Source organism: Macaca nemestrina, chromosome X (genome assembly GCF_043159975.1).
Source record: "Macaca nemestrina isolate mMacNem1 chromosome X, mMacNem.hap1, whole genome shotgun sequence".
Lineage (NCBI taxonomy): Eukaryota > Metazoa > Chordata > Mammalia > Primates > Cercopithecidae > Macaca > Macaca nemestrina.
In genome coordinates, this window is record NC_092145.1 from 47,816,998 (window position 1) to 47,839,104 (window position 22,107).

The 22,107-nt window shown below is 44.4% G+C and overlaps 1 protein-coding gene across 4 annotated transcripts in view; it reads right to left on the reverse strand.

The window, feature by feature from the left end:
- Positions 1-22,107, reverse strand: part of LOC105490445 (FERM and PDZ domain containing 3) — a 99,432-nt gene that overhangs the window by 60,802 nt on the left and 16,523 nt on the right. For 2 of the 4 annotated variants that reach the window (XM_011756063.3, XM_011756062.3), the window contains exons 2-5: positions 19,777-19,931; positions 15,931-16,033; positions 12,573-12,618; positions 316-420 (exon numbers count right to left, since the gene is read on the reverse strand). In XM_011756063.3, coding sequence (XP_011754365.2) covers positions 316-420; positions 12,573-12,618; positions 15,931-16,033; positions 19,777-19,924 — 402 coding nt within the window. In that variant the 5' untranslated portion in view covers positions 19,925-19,931. The remainder of the gene's footprint in view (positions 1-315; positions 421-12,572; positions 12,619-15,930; positions 16,034-19,776; positions 19,932-22,107) is intronic. The other 2 variants (XM_024795620.2, XM_024795619.2) reach the window with 2 other exon arrangements.

Sequence of the window (22,107 nt, forward strand, 5' to 3'; positions counted from 1 at the left end):
CTATCAAGTAGCAAAAGATGTTTATGGAGCACTTGCTCTGAGTGTAAGCTACTGTGTTAGGGATGGAAATTTCTCTAAGCATCAGAAGGATCTTGAGCCAATCAATATATATATTCCTTCTCCCCACAATACCTGGGGCCTCTCTGGATGTCACATATCCCTCTTCACTTACCACTTTCCCCCCTCCAGCACCTGGACGCTCCCACTCTAATCCACTGGGAAAGCTGTCCACTATAAGTAGCCCCAGAGCAAGAGCTTGACAGCCAGGCAGATTATGGCCAGGGGCTGAGGAGATGGAGCCAAAGCTATACTTACTGCATCTGTTTCTCCAACTGCCACCTGTTCAGAAAATCGAACCTTCACAGGATTGGACCTCAGCTTGGCCTTCTTCGCAGCACTGATGAAAGCAGATTTGGGGGACTGGAAAAAGAACAGAGAGATGGTGAGTTCTCCATATCTAGGGAAAGCCTAACCTTTGTCACGTCAGAGTTAAGATGTCCCAGTACAGGTACACTTTGCATTACTGATCAAGGAGTCAATAAATAAATATTGATTCCCTACGAGGTGCAAGGCAATGTGCTAAATGCTTCCCTGTATAATTGGTGTGTTCTGAAACAGCTGGGCATGAATTGAATTTGGGTAGATTGAACCCCACTATTAATATTCTAGGCCTAGGTGAGTTTGCAAAAGTTCTTTAGTAATAACATACATTGAGTTTTTATATATTTGGTTTTCTTAATGTGAGATAGACCTAAAAGATGTCTTTTTTTTATTACATCTGAATATAAGCATCCCAAAGAATTTACAGAAATGATCTTATTCATCTCACAGACATGCCCTGCCCCTAGGAAGGAGTTGCATAATAAATACTGTTTTAGATGTGGGAGAAAGGAGACCTAGCACTCCAAAAGGATTTTTCCACAGTTACTACACTATTGGGGAATAGAGATGTGAGAGATTTAACCCAAGTCTCCTGGCTTTCTAGTTTTGGGCTCGGCACCACTTTGTTTATCCAATTCTGTAAGAAATGCCCCCAAAATCAGCCAGGCTTGTATTTTTTTTTAAATTTTTTTTTTGAGACAGAGTTTCACTCTTGTCACCCAGGCTGGATGGTGACAAGATGGCGCAATCTCGGCTCACCGCAACCTCCACTTCCTGGGTTCAAGTGATTCTCCAGCCTTGCCTCCTGAGTAGCTGGGATTACAGTGATGTGCCACCACACCCAGCTAATTTTGTATTTTTAGTAGAGATGGGGTCTCACCATGTTGGCCAGGCTGGTCTTGAACTCCTGACCTTAGGTGATCCACCTGCCTCAGCCTCCCAAAGTGCTGGGCTTACAGGCCACCATGCCTGACTGGCTTTTAGTTCTTGAAAACTCTCCCACAATTTTAGTGGAAGCATGATTAGCAAACACTGGAAACTAAGCCTTTCCTGGGTGCCCCTTGGATTCTAGCTCCCTGCTTAGCTCCATATGGCCCAGCAATCAGGAATACAGGGGTCGTGCTGAGGGGCATCCTCATTGTCTTTGGTGGGGGTGGGGGGCATTTGTTCAATCATTTGACAAATTTAGCAAGGGCCTACTACATGCCACACACTGTTCTAGGTGATGAGGGATAGAGCAGTGAGTAAGACAGACAAAACTCCCTGGCCTCATGGAGTGTCCATTCCAGCAGGGATAGACAGACGATAAATATCTTTTAGGTAGTAAAGAAGGACTATGAGGAAAAATAAGGCAGGGTAAAGGACTACGCAAGAGAATGAGTGAGTTAGAGTGGGAGTAGTGAGGGTATTATATTAGCAATTTTGAAATACATAATACATTATTATTAACTACAGTCACCATACTGTGCAATAGATCTCAAAAACTTATTCCTCCTGTCTAAGTGAGCCTTTGTATCCTTTGAACAGCATCTCCCCATTCCCTCCCAACCTTAGCCTCTAGTAATCACCATTCTATGCTCCACTTCTATGATTTTGACGTTTTTAGATTCCGCATATAAGTGAGATCATGCGGTATTTGTCTTTCTGTGTCTGGCTTATCATAATAATAATTATTATTTCACTTAGGATAATGTCCTCCAAGTTCATCCATGTTGTAGCAAATGACAGGATTTACTTCTTCTTAAAGGCTGAATAATATTCCATTGTGTATTTATACCACATTTTCTTCATCCATTCATCTACTAATGGTGGACACTTAGGTTGTTTCCATATCTTGGCTATGGTGAATAGTGCTTCCATGAACACGGGAATGCCGATGGCTCTTCGGCATACTAATTTCAATTCCCTTGGATATATATCCACAAGTAGGATTGTGCGGGTTATATTTTTAATTTTTTTTTTTTTTTCCTGAGATGGAGTCTCGCTCTGTCACCCAGGCTAGAGTGCAGTGGTGTGATCTCGGCTCACTGCAACTTCCGCCTCCCCAGTTCAAGTGATTCCCCTGCCTCAGTCTCCCGAGTAGCTGGGACTACAGGCAGGCATCACCATGCCCAGCTAATTTTTGTATTTTTGGTAAAGATGGGGTTTCACCATGTTGGCCAGGCTGGTCTTGAACTCCTGACCTCAAGTGATCCACCCACTTCGGCCTCCCAAAATACTGGGATACAGGTATGAGCCACGGCGCCCGGCCACTGTGGGAGGTTATTTTAGACAGGATGGTCAGGGAAGACCTAAGGATGAGACATTAAGCAGAAACTTAAGGAAGTGAGGGAGAGAGAGCCACCAGGCTATCCGGAGAAAGGCTTCTGGGCAGAAACTACAGTAAAGGCCCTGAGGTGAATTGAGGTGTATGAAGAACAGCAAGGAAGGCCAAGGTGGCTGGAGTGGCGTGATGGAGCAGGAGCAAGACGGGAGATGCTCAGAGAGGCAGCTGGGGGCTGGGTCATGGAGGATCTTGTAAACCACGGTGAGAACTTTGGATTTCACTCTACTAGAGGGATTCGATTGAACAGAGTCTGATGTGCATTTTAAAAGGAAGCCTCTGGTTGCTGTGTGGAAAACAGAGTGTAGGAGGACAATGGCAAGAGCATGGAGACCAGTTGGGGGTAAGTACAGTATTTGTAACTGCAATAATATGGTTAAAACATGATGGAGGCTTGGGCTAGGATGGTAGTGATGGAGTCGAAAAGTGAGTGAATTCTGGATATATTTTGAATACTGAGTTAGGATGCTATGTTGACTGATTGGATATAAGAGTGAGGAAAACAGAGACTTCAACTGAAAGAATGGACTCGCTATTCACTGAGATGAAGAGGACTAGGGAGTGAATCAGGTCTGGGGCTACTTCAAACCACCACCCCTATGGGCCTTGCCATGGAGCCCAAGTCTTACAATCAGGAATTTCTTTGTGTTAAGGCCCTGAAGGTCCCTGCCAGCTGGGAATACATTAAGCTGTTATCTACCATTTACACTGCAGTTGAGATTCATTTACCAGATCAGCCACAGGAGGGCAGGGCCCTAAGATACACATCAGAAACAAACATCCTCATTGTGTCTTGGGCCCTGGTCCCAGCTGTGTTCTCCATCAGAGCCAGCAATCTCATTCCCACAGAGGGGAGACTGCAAAAAACCACTTGTTTCACCTGAGTCCAGCGGGAACTCAGGCAGTGAGTGTCAGTCTTGGCTGCATAGTAGAAATGCTGGGAGGAGCTTTTAAAAATCCTGAAGCCCAGGGCCCACCACAGACCAGTTACATCAGAATTCCTGGGGTGAGGTCTGAGCATCAGTATTTTTTTTCAAGCTTCTGATGATTTCCAAATGTAGCCAAGATTAAGACCCATTGAGCTAAAGGAACCTTAGACTTCTCATCCTGAGCCAAAGGGGCAATTTGTTGGCAGCAGACAATATAGCACAATGAAATCCAGAGCTGGAGATCGTTGCAGAAAGTGATTACAGTATTGATTATACATGGAGTTGATAAATGCCTCTGTGTGTTGCACAGCCTGGTGCTCCAATCCTGAGCAGGGACTGCAGGCTGAGGCAGAAGCAAGAGAAAGGGGCAAGATAGATAGAAAGATCTGTAGCTATGCTCAGGCAGCTGTGTTTGATTCCATCTCCACAGTCATCCAAAGTTCCACCAAGGTGCCACAAACATGAGGCAAGGGGAATCTTTCTACCTGACAGTCACCTCTCTTCTCTGCCATCATCTGCCCTCAGATGACTGCATGGCACAGTGTGTAGAACGAGGCATCTCTAGAGACCTGAATGGGCCATGCAGCTCAACCTTCATTTTCACATGTGAAATGGAGGCCTGGGAAGAGGATATACTTTACCCAAAGTATTGAAATAATTGCGTAGCAGAGCCGAAACCAGAACCCACGTTTCCTGAGCCTTTGCTTAGTGATTGTTCCCCCACAGCAGGCTAAAGCTGGGAGTCCTTTCCTGATCTTTCATCCACTGGTTCTGGTTCTACCTTGGTGTTACGTAATGGACTCAAAAAATGAAGAACCCCAACTGGTATCCTTTTATGTATTCACCACAGTGAAGAGGATGGCATCCTTGCTATCCCTACCAAAGATGCAAGATTAGATCCTGTCCTAGTGAGTTTCTGTTTGTACCACTGAAAAACCAAAGATTCAGTTAATTATAGGCACAAACCACAAAGGAGGAAATGAAATTGCCAATATTTTCAGGGATTATAATCATTTCCAGGTGTCTGTTTCAGAGTTATTTTCAGCTTGTTTATACTTCATTCCTCATTGACCCTTGTCCTGTCGGTCTCTAAGATTCCATCCTATTCTCAGTCTTTAGCCTTAATGCTGGTGACTCATTCATTGCCAGCTGGTCTCTGCTAGATGTCATGGAGTCACATCTAGCCTTATGCTCAGACACAGGTGAGGCCTGCTTTGCAGTGTGATATGAGGGGTCTCTCAGAGGCCTCCCTGTCCCAAAGCATCTTCAAAGCTCAGCTGTGGGGCTTGAAGTTTGTAATATTAGGGGCACTCCTTTGTATTACAATGTTGAGAATTGGAAAGGCCCTGGTCAAAATGTGAATGAGGTAGTAGGAAGGCATAATACACTTCAGGGGCCAGCATATTACAGGCCTACATAGGCCAAATCTTGCTCACCACCTGTTTTTGTAAATAAAGCTTTACTGGAACACAGCCGTGATCTTCATTTATGTATTGCCTATGGCTGCTTTCGTGCTACCACATATGGCTTGCAAAGCCTAAAATACTAATTATATGGCCCTTCAGAGAAACAGTTTGCCAACCTCTGCACTAATTCATAACCATGCACTAACCAGCTGTTTTTAAAACTTGCCTGATGATAAGAATCACTGAGGAGTGCTTGTTAAAGCACAGATGCCTAGGCTCATACCAGATTTTAAAAGTTAGAATCTCTGGAAGAGTGGGGCCCAGAAATCAACATTGTTGAAGATATCCCAATCCATTAAGCATACATTAATTGAGCACCTTAAGGCTGGAATGTTTGAGCTCTTCACTGACCCTATTTTTTTCTCCAAGCAGCTGGGAATCTCATTTTGCAGCAGGCACCCTTTCTGGCTAAAATGAATTTTGGCCTGAAACATGGGACTAGAATTGCTAAGTACCTCTGGGGCCACTGCAAGCCCCTTGAAGCAACTGTGAAACCAGCAGCTTGGTGGAATAAGGAACAGAAGAGAGTCTGCCTTTCCCTCAGTGCAGAATTCAGCAGCTGGTTATTTTTTGACAATTTTAAAAATTTGGTGTCTGTATTAGTACAGATGTCAGGGTTGTGATCACTCAGATCTTGACCAAAGTCAGGTATAGGGCCAAATATTTTAGAGCAAGATAGGGCCCCACTTTGGTAACTGAAAAAAATGAAACTCAGGTTCTTGAAGCTTTGACTGATTCGCCCTTCTGGCTCACTGCCTTTGACACCTGACCCTACTTATAATCAATTACTATAGCAACCACTGTGGGAGCCAAGACAATGGAGGGTCAGCCTGGCTTCACCAGACCACTACTAAGGGAACCAGGGGGCCTTCCTTCCCACACTCAAGACTGCCTGGACATGAACATATCCTCTGCCTGACTTCCAAAGCCCGCCACAAACTACACCTGACTCTCTAACCACCTCTCCAAGATCACCTTTTGCTGCACTTGGTGGTTCTATCCACAGCTCCCTGCACACACTGGGCTTGCTATCACTCCTGGACCCACCTCACGCTGTTTCCTCCCTGTCCCCATCCTTCAGGGTCTACAGTGTCCTTTTGACCAGCTAAATGCCATCACTTTACAGTTTAGTTCAAACTCTACCTTTATCCTGAATCCTTCCCCAACTCCTCAATTCCCCTTCTTGGATTTCCTATAGTACTCCTGTTAATCCACACTGCCATCACTCATATCCCCAACCAGGCTGTATAAGCAGAGATGCCATTTTATGTTAATATGTCTCCCCCTAGCACCAAGCACATAGTAGATAGGGCATAAAATCTATTAGTTGATTGCTAAAATTAATAATGAATTAGTTCATTAATTCAGCATATATGGTTGGAGTATCTACCATCTGACAAACACTATATGTCAGGAAGCTCTGTAGAAAACCAGTTTTTCTGAGGTGGTTCCCGTTATTTTGGCTTTCTTTTTCTAGGCAGGTGGCTCCAAGCAGAGGGGATTCCAGTTCTTTAAGTACAGGCTGTTTTCAGAACCAGAAAACTAGGGTTTCATTTGAAACAGATTGTCTGTGCTTGCTTTATCAGGGTCATTCTTTGTCATAATCCAGTACTTTATCTGTTTAAAAATATTTACTGATTACCTACTGTGTGTGCCAAGGTCTAAGGGTTTCAAGATTAATAAATATCCAGTCAGTCATGAGGACTAGTTGGTAATTCAAAGATTAAGAAACACCCTTAAATACACAGAAGCTTATTAAGTGGTTATCTATGCAGTATGGTTTGAGGGGACCTGGGAAAGAACTCCTGTGACCCCTCTCCCCAGTTGTCTGCCATGCTATGAGTCACTCTTCCAAGGAAAATGTCATCTGAGAGAGACTCCATATCAGAATCATTTGCTGAGCCTTTTCAAACTAATACCAGGGTCTCATCTCCAGAGCCTCTAATTCAATGAGTCAGGGCAAGAGCCCAAGTATCAATATTTTTATGTTTTCTTTTTTTTTCTGTCTCTGCTGCTCGAATGAATCAGAACTGAGTATTAATAGTTTTCAGAGCTTCTCAGATGGTTCTAATGGATAAACAGGGTCAAGAACCATTACCAGGCCAGGTGTGGTGGCTCACGCCTGTAATCCCAGTACTATGGGAGGCCAAGGCAGGAGGATTACTTGAGGTCAGGAGTTCGAGACCAGCCTGGCCAACATGGCAAAATATTGTCTCTACTAAAAATGCAAAAATTAGCCAGTGTAGTGGCACATGCCTGTAATGCCAGCTACTCCAGTGGCTGAGGCAGGAGAATCACTTGAACCCAGGAGATAGAGGTTGCAGTGAGCTGAGATGGCACCACTGCACTCCAGACTGGGCGATAGAGTGAGAATCTATAAAAAAAAATACCAGCCACAGTATGTAGGAGTAGGTATTAGGCCATTATCCGCCACAGAATGTAGGAGCTATTAATAGAAAGAGACTTGCCGATTGTCTGGTCCAGTGTCTTTTTTTTTTTTTTTTTTTTAATACAGATTCCTAGGCCACATCCTGGACCTATTAGGAGGTTGTCTTCTGGAAGTAGTGGTAATCAAACTTTAACATGACAAGAGTTTTATAATAGGTAGCAGTCTCCTCGCACCCATGAGATGCCAAGTGCCTGCTATGAACACAGTATTATTTTCTGTGATGTAGGGGGTATAACATTAAACACATATTGGGAGTCTTCAAGAAGCTTTCAGTATAGCTAAAGAGAGAATATCTGTCAGTGGAGACTTGTTAAGGTAGTTATGTTCTATAACATTTCCATGAACACTGAATTAGTGAATACTGAACTGTTGCTCCAATATTTCACATAAATTATGGTGTTAAATTTTAAAAACAACTCATCCTAGTAGCTTCTATGTTCTTTATTTTACAAAGAGAAAATGAAGCTCAAAAGTGTTAATGACTTGCCTGAGGCCACTCCACTCACAGGTGCCAGAGTCAAGACTGAAATGCTGTCCAACTGGCCCCAGAACTGCAGTTTGTTTCTTGCACTACACTGCACTGCCCCCTATCGTCTCCATCCTCTGATTACCTCTGTATGAGAACTGACACAAGAAGGCAGAGCATCACCTTGTCAGACCTCGGCTGGGAACGTGTGCATTGGGTAAATCAAAATTTTCACACTCTGCACATGTCTGCAAATGACCAGGAAAGTGCCATGAGTGTTGATTTTGGGGGTTATAAATAAATTTTTGGGAGTAGGCAAGTTGGCAAATAGGGAATCTGCAAATAATGAGAATCGACTGCACATGTATGTAAGCCTGACATTCAATTGGGATGCACTAGGATGGTCATACTAGTTGTAAAATACGGAGAGATTCTTTCACACTGATTGGTAAGTAGGCACTGCCCTAAGCTTCCTGGATGCCACCTGACCTCTCCCCCTGGACCTCCTTACAAACGTAGATCAACTACAGGGTTAACATCTGGCATAATTAAGAGGACTTCAAGACTCTGCTCCAGTGCTATTACTGACTCATATTTTGACTGGATTGACTCCTACTGTACAGGTCATTAAATGTTTTGACAATTAGCCCTGTGTGTGTATACTCATCCACTTCTATGCTCCCAGGGTTTAGAGAGCACAAGGCTGACAACTAGAATGTAAGCTCTGTGAGGGCAGGGACCATGTTTGTCTGGTGCACTGCTATATTCCCAGCCTAGAAGAATGTCCAGAATAGTAGGTGTTTAATAAATGCTTGATGAGTGAATGAACAGATTAGGGAAACACTCACTGAGGTTAGTCAGGCAAAGCTGTTTGGAGAACATGAGTATCGAACAAGGTCTTAAAAGAAACAGACATATATTAGAAGAGATGTGGAATAGTACAAGGACAAAAGTCCACAGGGCAGTAAGACCTAAGAAGGAAATGTACCTAAGAAGGAGAAGGAAATCAGCCTGGCCTCAGCAAAGGGGCCATGGGTTGGGACCTGCAGAGTGAGCAGAACAGGGGGTAAGAAAATGTTGGAGGCATTGGGATGGGAAAGTTGAGATAGAGATTGGGGTGAGTGTTATGCCCTTTATTCTGCACCTAAGTTTGGACACTTGAGTTTTGTTTAGGTTGCTTTGATGGTTGGAAACTGGGTTTCCTTCATTCCTTCAATCAATATTTATTAGCACCTACTCTGTGCCAGGTGCTGGGGATACAGCAGTAACAAAACACAGTCTCTACCCTCATGGAGCTGACATTCTAATGAGGGACAGAGATGATAAACATGTAAATATAATATCTCACGGGAATGTAAAATGGCACAGCCACTTTGAAAAACAGTCTGGTAGTTTTTTAATAGACTATATATACACTTACTATTTGACCCAGCAATCGTACTGTTGGGCATTTATCTCACAGAAATGAAAACTTATGCCCACAAAAATCCTGTACATAAATATTATAGCAGCTTTATTTGTAGTAGCCCCAAGCTGGAAACAACCCAGATGCCCTTCAATGGGTACATGATTAAACAAACTGGTACATCCACACCATGGAATACCGTGGGGGTACTACTCAGCAATAAAACGGAACAAAATATTGATACATGCAACAAGCTGGATGAATCTCGAGGACATTTTGCTAAGTGAAGAAAGCCAATCCCCAAAGGTTACATATTATATAATTATATTTGTATATTATTTTTGTTTGTTTTTTAGAGAAGTGGTCTCGCTCTATTGCCCAGGCTGGAGTACAGTGGTGCTATCATAGCTCAAAGCAGTCTCCAACACCTGGGCTCAAGCAATCCTCCTGCCTCAGTCTCTCAAGTAGCTGGGACTACAGGTGTGCACTACCACATCTGGCTAAATTAAAAAGAAAATTTTTAGAGACAAGGTCTCATTCTATGTTGTTCAGGCTGATCTCAAATTCCTTAGTTCAAGTGATCCTCCCACCTCAGCCTCCTAAGTAGCTGGAATTCCAGACAGGAGCCACAATGCTTTGCTTCCATTTGTATAATATTTTTGAAATGATAAAATTAGGGAAATGTAAAGTCGTTGACAGGGATTGGGTGTAGGGGGTGAAGTGAGTATGATTATAAAAGGACAACATGAGGAATCCTTTTGGTGACAGACTTGTCCAGTTACTTTTTTAAGTTTTAAATTTTTGTGAGTACATAGTAGGTATATATATTTCTAGGGTACATAAGATACTTTGTCACAGGCATGCAACGTATAATAACAATATTATGGTAAATGGGGTATCTTGACTGTGTTGGTGGATACATAAACCCACATGTGATAAATTCATATTGAACCATATACATATGTTGTATCATTGTTGATTTCCTGGTTTTGCTATTGCACATAGTTTTTTTTGTTTGTTTGTTTTTTGTTTTTAAGATGGAGTCTCGCTCTGTCATCCAGGCTGGAGTGCAGTGGTGCAATCTCAGCTCACTGCAACCTCTGCCTCCCGGGTTCAAACGATTCTCATGCCTCAGCCTCCTGAGTAGCTGAGACTACAGGTGCGCTCCACCATGCCAGGCTAATTTTTTTGTGTTTTGTGTAGGGATGGGATTTCACCATGTTGGCCAGGCTAGTCTCGAACTCCTGGCCTCAAGTGATCAACCTGCCTCGGCCTCCCAAAGTGCTGGGATTACAGGTGTGAACCGCTGCACCCAGCCTATTGCACATAGTTATGTAAGATATAACCACTGGGAGAAACAGGGTAAAACAGGGTAACAGGTACATGGTATACCTCTACTATCACTGCAACTTCTTGTGATCTATAATTATTTCAAAAGAAAAGTTAAAAAATATAATATTTCAGCTCTGAAGAAAAAGTAAGCAGTATCAGAAGATAGTGACAGGTAGATGCTATTTTAGAAAGGATACTCGGAGAAGGCTTCTGCAAGAAGGTGAAATTTGAGAAGACCTGACTAACAAAGTAAACCCAGTCTTATACTCTGATCAGAGTAGTAAATTCTAACCACACATCAAGCACGTTTTAGTGAGAGAACTGGTGGTCATTTTCAAGACAGGAGATTGGGAGGTTGGGACTGACTGCCTACTGCCCACGAGGCAACTGCACACGTGCAGCAAAGTGGTGGGGAGGGGACTATTGGTAACAACAATGGAGTGATGGGGCTTGCCTGCCCAGAGACAAGAGAATTGGAACTAAGAAAGGCCTATCTGCCTGGGAGCATTGTGTGTACATATGTGAGAGAGCACATGAGTGTGTGTATATGTGAGTAGTGTATGTATGTATATGTATGGGTATGAGCGGGTGAGTGTATGTGTGTGAGTGTACGTGTGAGGATACATGTGAGTCTATTAGGTATGAGGTTGTGAATGAATGTGTGAGTGTATTGTGTGTATCTGTCAGTGTGTATATGTGTGTGAGTGTATGAGTGTGTTAGTGAAGTTCACACTGATGCAGAAGAGGTCTGGGAGCTGGGGGCCATGGGGAAAGGCAGTTAGTTTGAACCAAGATTGATTTCAATCCTGCTCTTGCCTGGTGAGCCCATGCTGTGCACCTGTGTTCCATCCCTCGCTGTGTCATCTCTCTATGGAAAATCTTGCCCTATCCCTCAAGGTCCAGCTCAGGTGCAGCCTCTTCCTTGAAGCCTTCCCTAATTTCACGTCCCCCACCCCCAACAGATGTGACCTCTCCTGTGGCTATACATTGAGGGTACAGCATCCATGCTGGGGTGCAGAGGACTGTTGGGGACATGAATAAGGGGACAGGTGGGCTGGAGGTAGAGTGAGGGCTCTGAATTTTGCACATGGAAGTTGTGTACCTGGGTTTGTGCATTTAAGCTAAGATTGCTATAAGGATATAACCAATAATGGACACTGAACTTTCTAAATCCAACGCTTGAGGAGAGGGGACTAGAAATTTTTACTTTTAATAAGTAGTCCTGGCAACTATTATGATCAGGTATGTTTAGGCAACACTGTTCTACTTTAAATCTCTCAATGTACAGATGATGAAACAGGTCCAGAATGGGGAACTGACTCATCCAAGGTCACAAAGCCAGTTAAGTGATTGTACTAGGACAAAGATGAATCTGTTTGTCCAAGTGTATCCCCCAGCAACTTTATATTAAATTATATCACATATGGTGCTGTGTCTCATACATTGTAGGTAACTTATATGAATAAGATTGGCACCTATCATCATCCAGGACTTTATGAGAGTTCACATTGGACAGATACATTTTAATGGAGTACAGCCAAAAAGAAGTGGAAACTGTATTCGGAATTGAAGCAGTGGGCAGCTTAAGTGGGTAAAGCAGAAGGCACAGGACAGAACACAGCACAGCCCTTCAAAATCCTCAGCTTTGGACATGAGCAGAGACATGCTATTCAGAAGGTATTTAAGTTCACTCCTAAATCCTTGGCTCATATGTTGGTTGTAGTCTCTGAACCCCCAACCCCATCAGTGTTGCTTTCCAATATGGAAATGTCACCTCTTCTCAGTCAGGAGGAAGGGCAGATGGCAAAGAGGCTCACTCACCTGATGAGTGTGCAGAACTGTAAGAACGATGAATTCCTTAGCGCTCCTACAGAGAAAAGAGGAACAGGAGAGTAGTGTATCATGTACTAGGTATTCATCTAGTATAAGAAGCAACACCAGAATTTTCCCCTGGCTGCATTCAGGTATATGGATTAGGATAGAGGGCAATCTAAGTGTCTGCATGGACACTTTGCCTCCAGTCATTTGTGGAGGCCAACACAAACCATCCATATTAATTCACACAGGCATCCGAAGATGGTATAACCATTACCTCTGGGGTTGTCATTTTTTAGGTCTTCTTTTCATATTCCTTCTCACATACTCTCTGTAGAAATCTCCAAACCTTAGTAGCAATTTTATGTGCAGACTAGAAAATTCTCAAGGAAAACTGAAAGTCTGCATTACGGAATTCAAAGTCAGAGAGTCCTGGGAACCATGTACAATGATTATTGGTAATTTGGTATTTAAGTGAGAGGAGACATTCAAAGTAAAAACCCAAAGGAGGTCATTTGGTCACCATGACTCATACTCAGCAGATTTGTTTTAATTGAGGGACCAAAAAAGAGAGCCAGGGAGCAACAGATGGAAACCCAAACTCTCCAGATAGCAAATATTCAAAAGAATGAAGAATATGAAACTCTTCCGGCAAGAATTATGCCAATGATCAAACAGGCTGTGAGGTATGAAAATTATCTCCCAGGAATACATAATCTTTTAAAAGAACTAAAAGAAATGGAAATAGTTTGCCTTGAAGGAGCTTCCCCTCTCCTTGTTGGCCCTTTTCAAATGTTTACATGAACAAAGTCATTTAAGAAGTAGAGTCAAGCTGCCCTTGATTCTGGATATTTGAGAAATGTCAAGGCCCGCAGCTCTAGAACTCTGAACATCTACCACATTTGGTGAGGCAAACTACAGGGATTAATCAGCCCCAGGATTTGGGAAGTTCCCAGAAGTAAAGAGTTGTGTTCCAGGAAAAATACTAAAGAAAATACTTTATCTTGAACAGGGGAGGGGCATAACATAAGTTGGATTATGTGACTCGTCTCCTCCAGCCCCTTGCCATGTCTCCCCATTTCATTTAGAACAAAGCCACAGTCCCTATGGTGGCTTCAAAGGTTCTCCATTATCTGGACTTATTTTCTACAACTCTCCTCTTTCCTTACCAACTCCAGTCCTACTGGCTTCTCCCCTGTTCCACAATCGTGCCAAACACACTCTTGGCCTTAGGGCCTCTGCACTGGCTGTTCTCTCTCCAACACCTTCTCCTCCCTCAAGTCTTTCTTCAAATGTCACCTTCTCAATGAGGTCAACATTGGCCCTACTGTTTAGTTACATTTTGCACCCCTGTGCCCAGCACTCCTGATCCTCTTTACCTAGATCTACTTTCTATTCTTAATAACGTTTATCAGCTTCTAATATGTTGTAGAACTCCTTTTTTTTTTTTTTTTTTTTTTTTTGAGACGGAGTCTCGCTCTGTCGCCCAGGCTGGAGTGCAGTTGCCGGATCTCAGCTCACTGCAAGCTCCGCCTCCCGGGTTTACGCCCTTCTCCTGCCTCAGCCTCCTGAGTAGCTGGGACTACAGGCGCCCGCCACCTCGCCTGGCTAGTTTTTTGTGTTTTTTTAGTAGAGACGGGGTTTCACTGTGTTAGCCAGGATGGTCTCGATCTCCTGACCTCGTGATCCGCCTGTCTCGGCCTCCCAAAGTGCTGGGATTACAGGCTTGAGCCACCGCGCCCGGCCTGTAGAACTACTTATAATCTTTTCTGCTTATGATGTATCTCCTTTCACTAAAATGTAAACTCCAGTGAGCCGGGGATCTTTGTCTGTCTTATTCATTGCTGTATCTTCAGTGTGTGGAACAGCGCCTGGTGCATCAAGGACAATAATAAATACTGGTTGGTTGATTGATTGAATGAATGAATAACCCATTGGCTCCCAAAGTTATTAAGAGTGTGCTCTGCTTTAACGCTGAAAGAGCTCTGGAACCCCTCACGAAATCAGCCTAACTTGTTTTGGAGCGCAAAGATATCTACTGAAAGCAAAGCAGTGACTTCTGAGGGACCAGGCTGAAAAAACTCCAACATGCCCTAATAGGATAGAAAGAACTCACCTCATATTGGTGTGGTAGCAGAGGGTGGAGAGTGGAGGGTGGGGAAATGCAATATACAACTGAACTTGGAGAAGAGTCAAAGAAAAGGTCATTAGGGATCAGACACATTTCATGGTATTGAGCTGGAGGGAGCATGCCAAGGAAGCCAAGAAGTGCTCTGGACTTCAGGAGGGAACATTCCAAAGCCCTTCAGAGCTAGTTAGAGGGTGCTGTTCCATACACAGATTGCTATGTCTGCCTTTGAAGGCAAGGGAAGAGCTCTGGGACCAGGTGGGCTTTTGGGAGCCTGGAAAGATGAGTGGGATGAAAACACTCTGAACCAGGAGGAGTTGAAGGAGATGGAGGCAGAGATGAAGTCAGACTATGCAAGGGGGAGAGAGAGAGGAGGAGAGAGAGAGAAAGAGAGAGGGAGAGAGAAAAGGAGAGACAGAGAAAGAGCGAGCATGTACATGGTTCCATTTGGAGTGAGATAGCCAATCTCCCCCAAAATGAGGTTAGTCCATGCAATTTGGAGCCTTTACCTCTTATTCTCTAATTCTGTTTCAACAAATGTATGCCAGGGTGTGTGCATGTGGTGTGGATGTGGGGTAGGAGAGTGTGTATGGTGTGTGTGTGTGTGTGTGTGTGTGTGTGTGTGTGTGTGTAATATGTGTAGGAGTAAGGGATAGGTAAAGACAATGTGATTACTCTCCATTTATAAACAGTGGTGATCCCACAACGTTCCTTTTGTCATCAGCTTCCATCTGGGGAGGGCATTTAGGGGCCACAAACACTATGGACAGTATCCACATTGGGAGGTTCTCTTCCTCAACCCACTGGCCACGAATTCTGATTTTTTTTTCTGGAGTGGGGGAGTTGGTCAATGTCTTGCTTGCACTGTGCATATATCTAGGATGTTCTTTTAATGGCTTGATTCTCATCTGTCACTTGGTCTGTCCCACTGGACAAAAAAAAAGGGGGCTGGGGTGAAGAGATTCGTCGGGTGGAGGGAGGTAGGGGTGAGACTCCAGCAGGGAGTTCTTTGTATCTGTTCACATCATTGGAGATGCTAAGCCAGTGTGTATGAAGGCTCCTGCTAACCCTGAATAGCTGGTCCCTGAAGTTCTGGGTTAGCCAGGAGCCCTGTATAGGGCTTCTCTGCCTGGAAGGATTCTGCTCTCAGAGTGAGGGGGGATAGTGGTAGCCCCATGTCACCGGTGAGTCAGGGGTGGGGATACTGATCAGCTCCTGCCAAGAGGCCCCTGTTACCTGATAAGTTCTATGAGCCTCTCCCTCGGGGCTTCACTCACGTCTTCCTCATTAATAGCCACAATCTGGTCACCAGCCAGGAGCTTGTTCTCAGAGGGGCCTCCTGCAAAGGAGAGGAGAGAGATGTGAGGCCTTAGGGTTACTGCTGGTAAAGTCCAGGTCTGGGCAAGTCCCCTGTGCCTGTAGGAGCTGAAGCAGGTGCTGAGGCCTGGAGATGGTGCAGGCTGAGCTGTGGTGATGTAGGGGTTGCTATTCGAGCTCTCTGCTGCTGCTGCTGCTGCTGCTGCTGCTGCTGCTGCCTATAAGCAGATAGAGGGAAGAGGAATGAAGACAGAGAATGGAGTCGGCCTCCTTTAGTTCCATGCCAAGAAAGACATGCTCTGGACTTCAGGAGCAAGCATTCCAAAGCCCTCCAGAGCTAGTGAGAGGGTGCTGTTCCAAACACAGAACGCTAAGTCTGCTTTTGAAGGCAAGGGAGGTGCTCTAGAACCAGGTGGGCTTTTCGGAGCCCCGGAAAGACAAGTGGGATGAAAACACTTTAGCTGGGCATGGTTTAGTAGCAAAAGGTCCCAGACTTAGATGAGGTCAATAAACATTTTACTGGCTTGCTTCTTAACGAGGAACACAGACTTCCATTTCATAGGCGGGACTTGCTTAGGTACAAGGAATGACTTCCAGACTACTGGAGGTGGTCAGGCGACAGGAGGAGGAAGGATCTTCTTACTTGAATATTATTCATACTTACTGGTCTGTAAGGACTTAAGCATTCACTTATCTGAAGACAGAGGAAAAATACCTAAAGGGTTATTTTTTTTTCAACACTGAGAAATGCCACTGTCCAATAAATGAGGGGAACAAAGTACATACCCTTGTGCAGTTGGATATTTGTTTCCTCTCCCTCCCATTTCTTTTCTTTCTTTATTTTTTATTTTATTTTTATTTTTTTGAGGTGGAGTCTTATTCTGTTGCCCAGGCTGGAGTACAGTGGCATGATCTCGGCTCACTGCAACCTGCACCTCCCAGGTTCAACAGATTCTCCCACCTCAGCCTCCTGAGTAGCTGGGATGACAGGTACACTCCACCACACCCAGTTCATGTTTGTATTTTTAGTAGAGATGGAACATCTCCATGTTGCCCAGAGTGGTCTTGAACTCCTGACCTGAGGTGATCCACCTACCTCAGCCTCCGAAAGGGCTGGGATTACAGATGTGAGCTACTGTGCCTGGCTCTCCTTCGCATTTCTACTGCAAGGTTAAGAAAGCAGACCTATCTGAGGGCTGTACCTTCTTGGTTGGGGCAAAGGGTGAGGGTAGACGGGTACCACAAGGCTACGCTGCCTCTGATGTTTAGCAAAGATCTTCTTGGAGAAAAGCTTCTCAGAGACTTGGGGAGAATGAGAAGTCAGATCCAGCCTGACTCAAATTTGAAAGAATTGTTCAGTGACATGACCCACTATCAAACCAGCCTTGACTCTTGTTTGAGTCCACCTTGAAGGGCCAGATCCCAACTTCTCCCTCTCTCTCCAAAGAAGAGGGCTGCCCAAATTCCAAAAACACGAACATATACAACAAATACATCACTTGAGCACAGCTCAATGGCTCTGGAGTGTAGAGCCTATGTGCTGAGGATGGCTGCGCCAGCACAGGCAGCAGGATTCATTGCTCGAGCAGCAATTGCCCTAAACACACTAAGCCAAGTCTCCTGACAGTGCACTGGCTTCAGGAGCAGAGTGTGGTGGTGAAGAGAACACTCTTTACAGCCAGACAGACCTGGACTCTAATTCCAAATCTGCAGTTCACTGGTTGTGTGACCTTGGGTAAGACATTTAATCTCTCTGAGTCTCTCTTACCTCATCTATAAAATGGGAAAATAACAGTACATATGCATCACAGAAATGTTGGGAGGATGAATGAAATGATAAATATACAGCACTTAAAACAGCTGATTGATGTTGCTAAGAATTGGATAAATGGTAGTTATTATACCATCCAAGGGACAATTCCTTTAACCCATTTCATTCCTTCTATCTACTTCTGCCAAAAATGCCAGTCTCTTAGGTGGAGGCCACTCTATCTATCTTCTTCTTCCTTTCCCTCCCCTCCCTTTCTTCTATCTAACAGAAGAGGTCCTCAAGGAACTCAACCTCCTTTATGGGCCTTGACCCTTTGATGGCACTGGTAACATCAGTCTGCTACTGCTTTCACAAATGGTTTGTTGGCTTGATCAACCATAATTGCTCTTCTGTAGAATACTTTTTTTTTTTTGTCTTTATTATGGCCTCAAATGAAGAACCAAACAAGTCCTGTGCATTCAGGAGCCACCTGGACCAGAAGCAGCACTATGGATCAGTCTTTTATGGGGCTTTTATAGGGCTATGCATGCCAGCCCCATGGCTTTTTGTGGTTCGTGCCTGGGGCTTTTCTTCTCTTCACCCCTCCAACTCCTTCTTCATTGTTATACCTTTGGCAGCTGAACCCCTCTAGGCCTGGGGGCTTCCTTCAGCTGTGCAAATTCTGTCTCATTTGAAGTTAAAGTAGGGGCTCCTGGTGGTCTATTACTGAGTGTTAGCTGGTCCCTCTTTCCCAGGATAAATTTGATTTCTGATCAGAGATTCAAAACCTTTTTGCCAAACTGCATGACTGACTCCAGAGCCTTAGGTCAGCCACGGACTCCTGTACTAAATTGTTGTTGTCGTGTGTGTGTGTGTGTGTGTGTGTGTGTGTGTGTGTGTGTGTGTGTGTGTGTGTTTTCCCCCCTCTGTGCCCTCTAGTTGAAGAGAGAGCTTACAAAAATCTTTTTCTTTCCCTTGGAGGATTGCAAAATTCGTCAAATTTCTGCAAGGCCAGTTTGTACTCTGGCTGCTCCTCTTGACTGAGCGAGAAACTGTTGTAAACATCTAAAGCCTCAGGCCCAGCAAGTCAGGAATAAAGCTCCATTCCGTCTGTCTTTTTTGTCAATGCCTAGCACATTCAAAACAAAACAGTACTTCAGTCTTTTCCCATTTCATTCATGATAGCAGGGCTTCATAGCTTAGGTGGGGCTTTGCTTGTTCCATCCCACATGGCCCCTTACAGGACCTACTTCCCCTGCATGGCATCAAACAGGCCCAGGTGCAAACCCTGGCTCTGCTGCTTACAGCTGAGTGACACTGGACAAGTCATTTCTCTTTCATTATGCCTCAGTTTCCTCATTTACAAAATGGGAATGATATTACTTATTTACCTTGCAGGGGTGGCTGTGAGAATTAAACAAGATGATGTAAAGCACACAGTAGATGCTTAATCAATGGTAGATGTCTGTTACTGCCACTCAAGCATTCAGATATTTCATTATCCTCTCCTCTCCTATCCCACCTGTGGTCTGTATCTTCATTCTGGTCTTCAATGGCTGACCTATTTCATGAGTATGTACATGTCTCCACAATCTGATGGTTAGGTTCTTGAGAACAGGAACTGTGTCTTGTACTTCCCTACAACATTGCTGGGCTTAGAGTAGGCAATCTATAAATACTTGTTGAATTAAATAGAATAGGCACATCTTTTTTTGCAAGACATTATGGCTCTTTTATGAATGTTCTATGCAAAGGGAATCTTTATTAAGACCCAGACGCTGTTAAACAATCAACTGCAGCCTTTTTCTAGGGCCCCAAACAACCTCAATGGTTGTGTCTATCAGTCTTAAAAGGCCAGCTCCCTCACACAGTTATTGGTTGGCAAGTCTTCAACCATTCTTCATGAATTCTTCAGCAACACAGTTAGAATGCTTGGAAGCTCTGCTTTTTGGGAAGACATGTGGGTGTTGGGAGACAGGAGTCAGGGCTAGGGGGACACTCTGAGGGACACCTACCTGGCCTCACAGATCGAACCACCACAGGCCTCTCACTGCCAGCCACGAAGCCAAAGCCATATATAGGGTCTCGATGAACGGTCACTTGTCGCAGTATCTCTGCTGGCAGCTGCTCACATTCCATATCATTTGCGCTCTCTTCCTGCATCACATGACTGGGGAAAAGGGAAGATGGGAGCAAAACAAGATGCACAGGGAACTAAGCCTCAGAACCAGCAGGGAGAGAGGCCGGTTAGGGTTCTGGCCCTGGCACCCAGAAGTTTACAGCTTAGCTTCCTACATCCTCTGGAGCCAACAGAAATGATGACTGCCTCATATTTCAGATTGGAGAAAGAGAAACCTAGAAAGTAGAAGCTACTGTCTTCAGGGCTAGAGCCAATAGAAGAAACTGATGTCTTGAGCCTGAAATTAGAGTCAGACCCTTCCTCTCAGATATTGGAACTCCAGAAGGAACCCAATACAAATATTCTGCAGAAGTTAACTGTCATCTTCCACTGACTTAGCTATTAACTCCTTAAAGGAGACTAAAACCTTGCAGGAAGAGACCACAAGACAAGTAAGTGGCAGAAGAAATGTAAAGTTGTTCCAGAAGATGGAGCATCTTCATGAAGCCCTGATGCAATTAAAAAAATCTTTTTTTAAATTTTTTTTTTTTTGAGACAAAGTCTCACTCTGTCACCCAGGTTGGAGTGCAGTGACACAATCTTGGCTCACCACAACCTCTGCCTCCTGTGTTCAAGAGTTTCTCCTGCCTCAGCCTCCCAAGTAGCTGGGACTACAGGCATGTGCCACCAAGCCTGGCTAATTTTTGTATTTTTAGTAGAGGTGGGGTTTTGCCGTATTGGCCAGGTTGGTCTCGAACTCCTGGCCTCAAGTGATCCTTTCACCTCAGCCTCCCAAAGTGCTGGGATTACAGGCGTGAGCCACCACGCCCCGCTCATCTTGATGCAATTTTAAACTTGAATATATCTTATGTTGTATACAAAAATAAATGATTTAGGTAGCATATATAAATAAATGTGCTAATGTCTGGGACCACAATTGTCCATAATGCCAACTTCTTTCAGTTCCACAGGAACTCTGGAAAAGAGTTCCTGTGGGCCAGGAGGGGAGCTGCATCCTGGGGCTGCCAGCAGGCCTGAAAGCCCAGAGAAGCTGGGAGAAGAGAAATCACTGTCCTAACACTGGGGAGAGATTACACATTGTTCTCCCGATGCCCACAACTTAAGTGACTAAAGCTTAGGAATTCCACAAGAGCTTCATAAATGTTCTCCATCAAGGGCCAGGGGAGGCATACTGCAGGCAAGAAGGGGTCTGAGTGTAGTATTCAAACGAAAAGCACTGACGAGTGAGGGTGTAGAGACACTGAAGTCTGTGATGACACTGGTGCCAAGGCCAGGGAAGGAGGTAAAAGGAGGAATGGATGGTCAAGGAGAATGGTAGGGCAGGTGGAGATGGAGGAGAGAGGGCCAGGGCCAGGGCCAAGTGACCCAGAGCCTTGGCTCGCTCATCTGGCACCACTACAGCCCCAGACTTTTAGGCCTTCTAGATAGATGGGTTTAAGTTTTCTAGCCTCAGTATGTGTATTTGCTAAAATTACGGTTCCAGGCAGAGCCCTTTGGAACAAGATACAGAGGGCCAGTAGCTAATTAATGAAACTAGTATAGGTTTGTAAAAGAAGTAGGAGGTTTTGACACTCTGAGAGCAACGCAATTCTTTTTTTTTTTTTTTTTTTTTTTTTTTTTTGAGATGGAGTCTTCCTCTGTTGCCCCAGCTGGAGTGCAGTGGCACGATCTCGGCTCACTGCAACCTCCACCTCCCAGGTTCAAGCGATTCTCCTGCCTCAGCCTCCAGGAGAGTAGCTGGGATTACAGGCACGTGCCACCACAGCTAGCTAATTTTTGTATTTTTAGTAGTGACATGGTATCACCATGTTGGCCAGGCTGGTCTTAAACTCCTGACCTCAGGCGGTCCACCCGCCTTGGCCTCCCAAAGTGCTGGGATTACAGGCGTGAGCCACTGCACCCAGTTGAGAGAAATGCAATTCTTTATTAGCTAAGAATATCAAATTCATCAGTAGCAAATGGTTTGAAGCATTTAGGTTATTTATCAGGACACAGTTTCAGTAATTAGAGAGAAGCTTTAGGACTATTTATAGGGGAAGGAGAAAAGATTTAGAATAATTGTATCAAAGAGAAATTCATAGTCCAGCAAAGAACTCTGAAGTTGTCTCTATCATATGAGATCTCTCTGGCTACACCTCACGCTGGCTTGGAGTCTATCTGTCACCCCTTCAGGAGGTGGAAGGGGATGCTAGGATGAGGTCAAGTC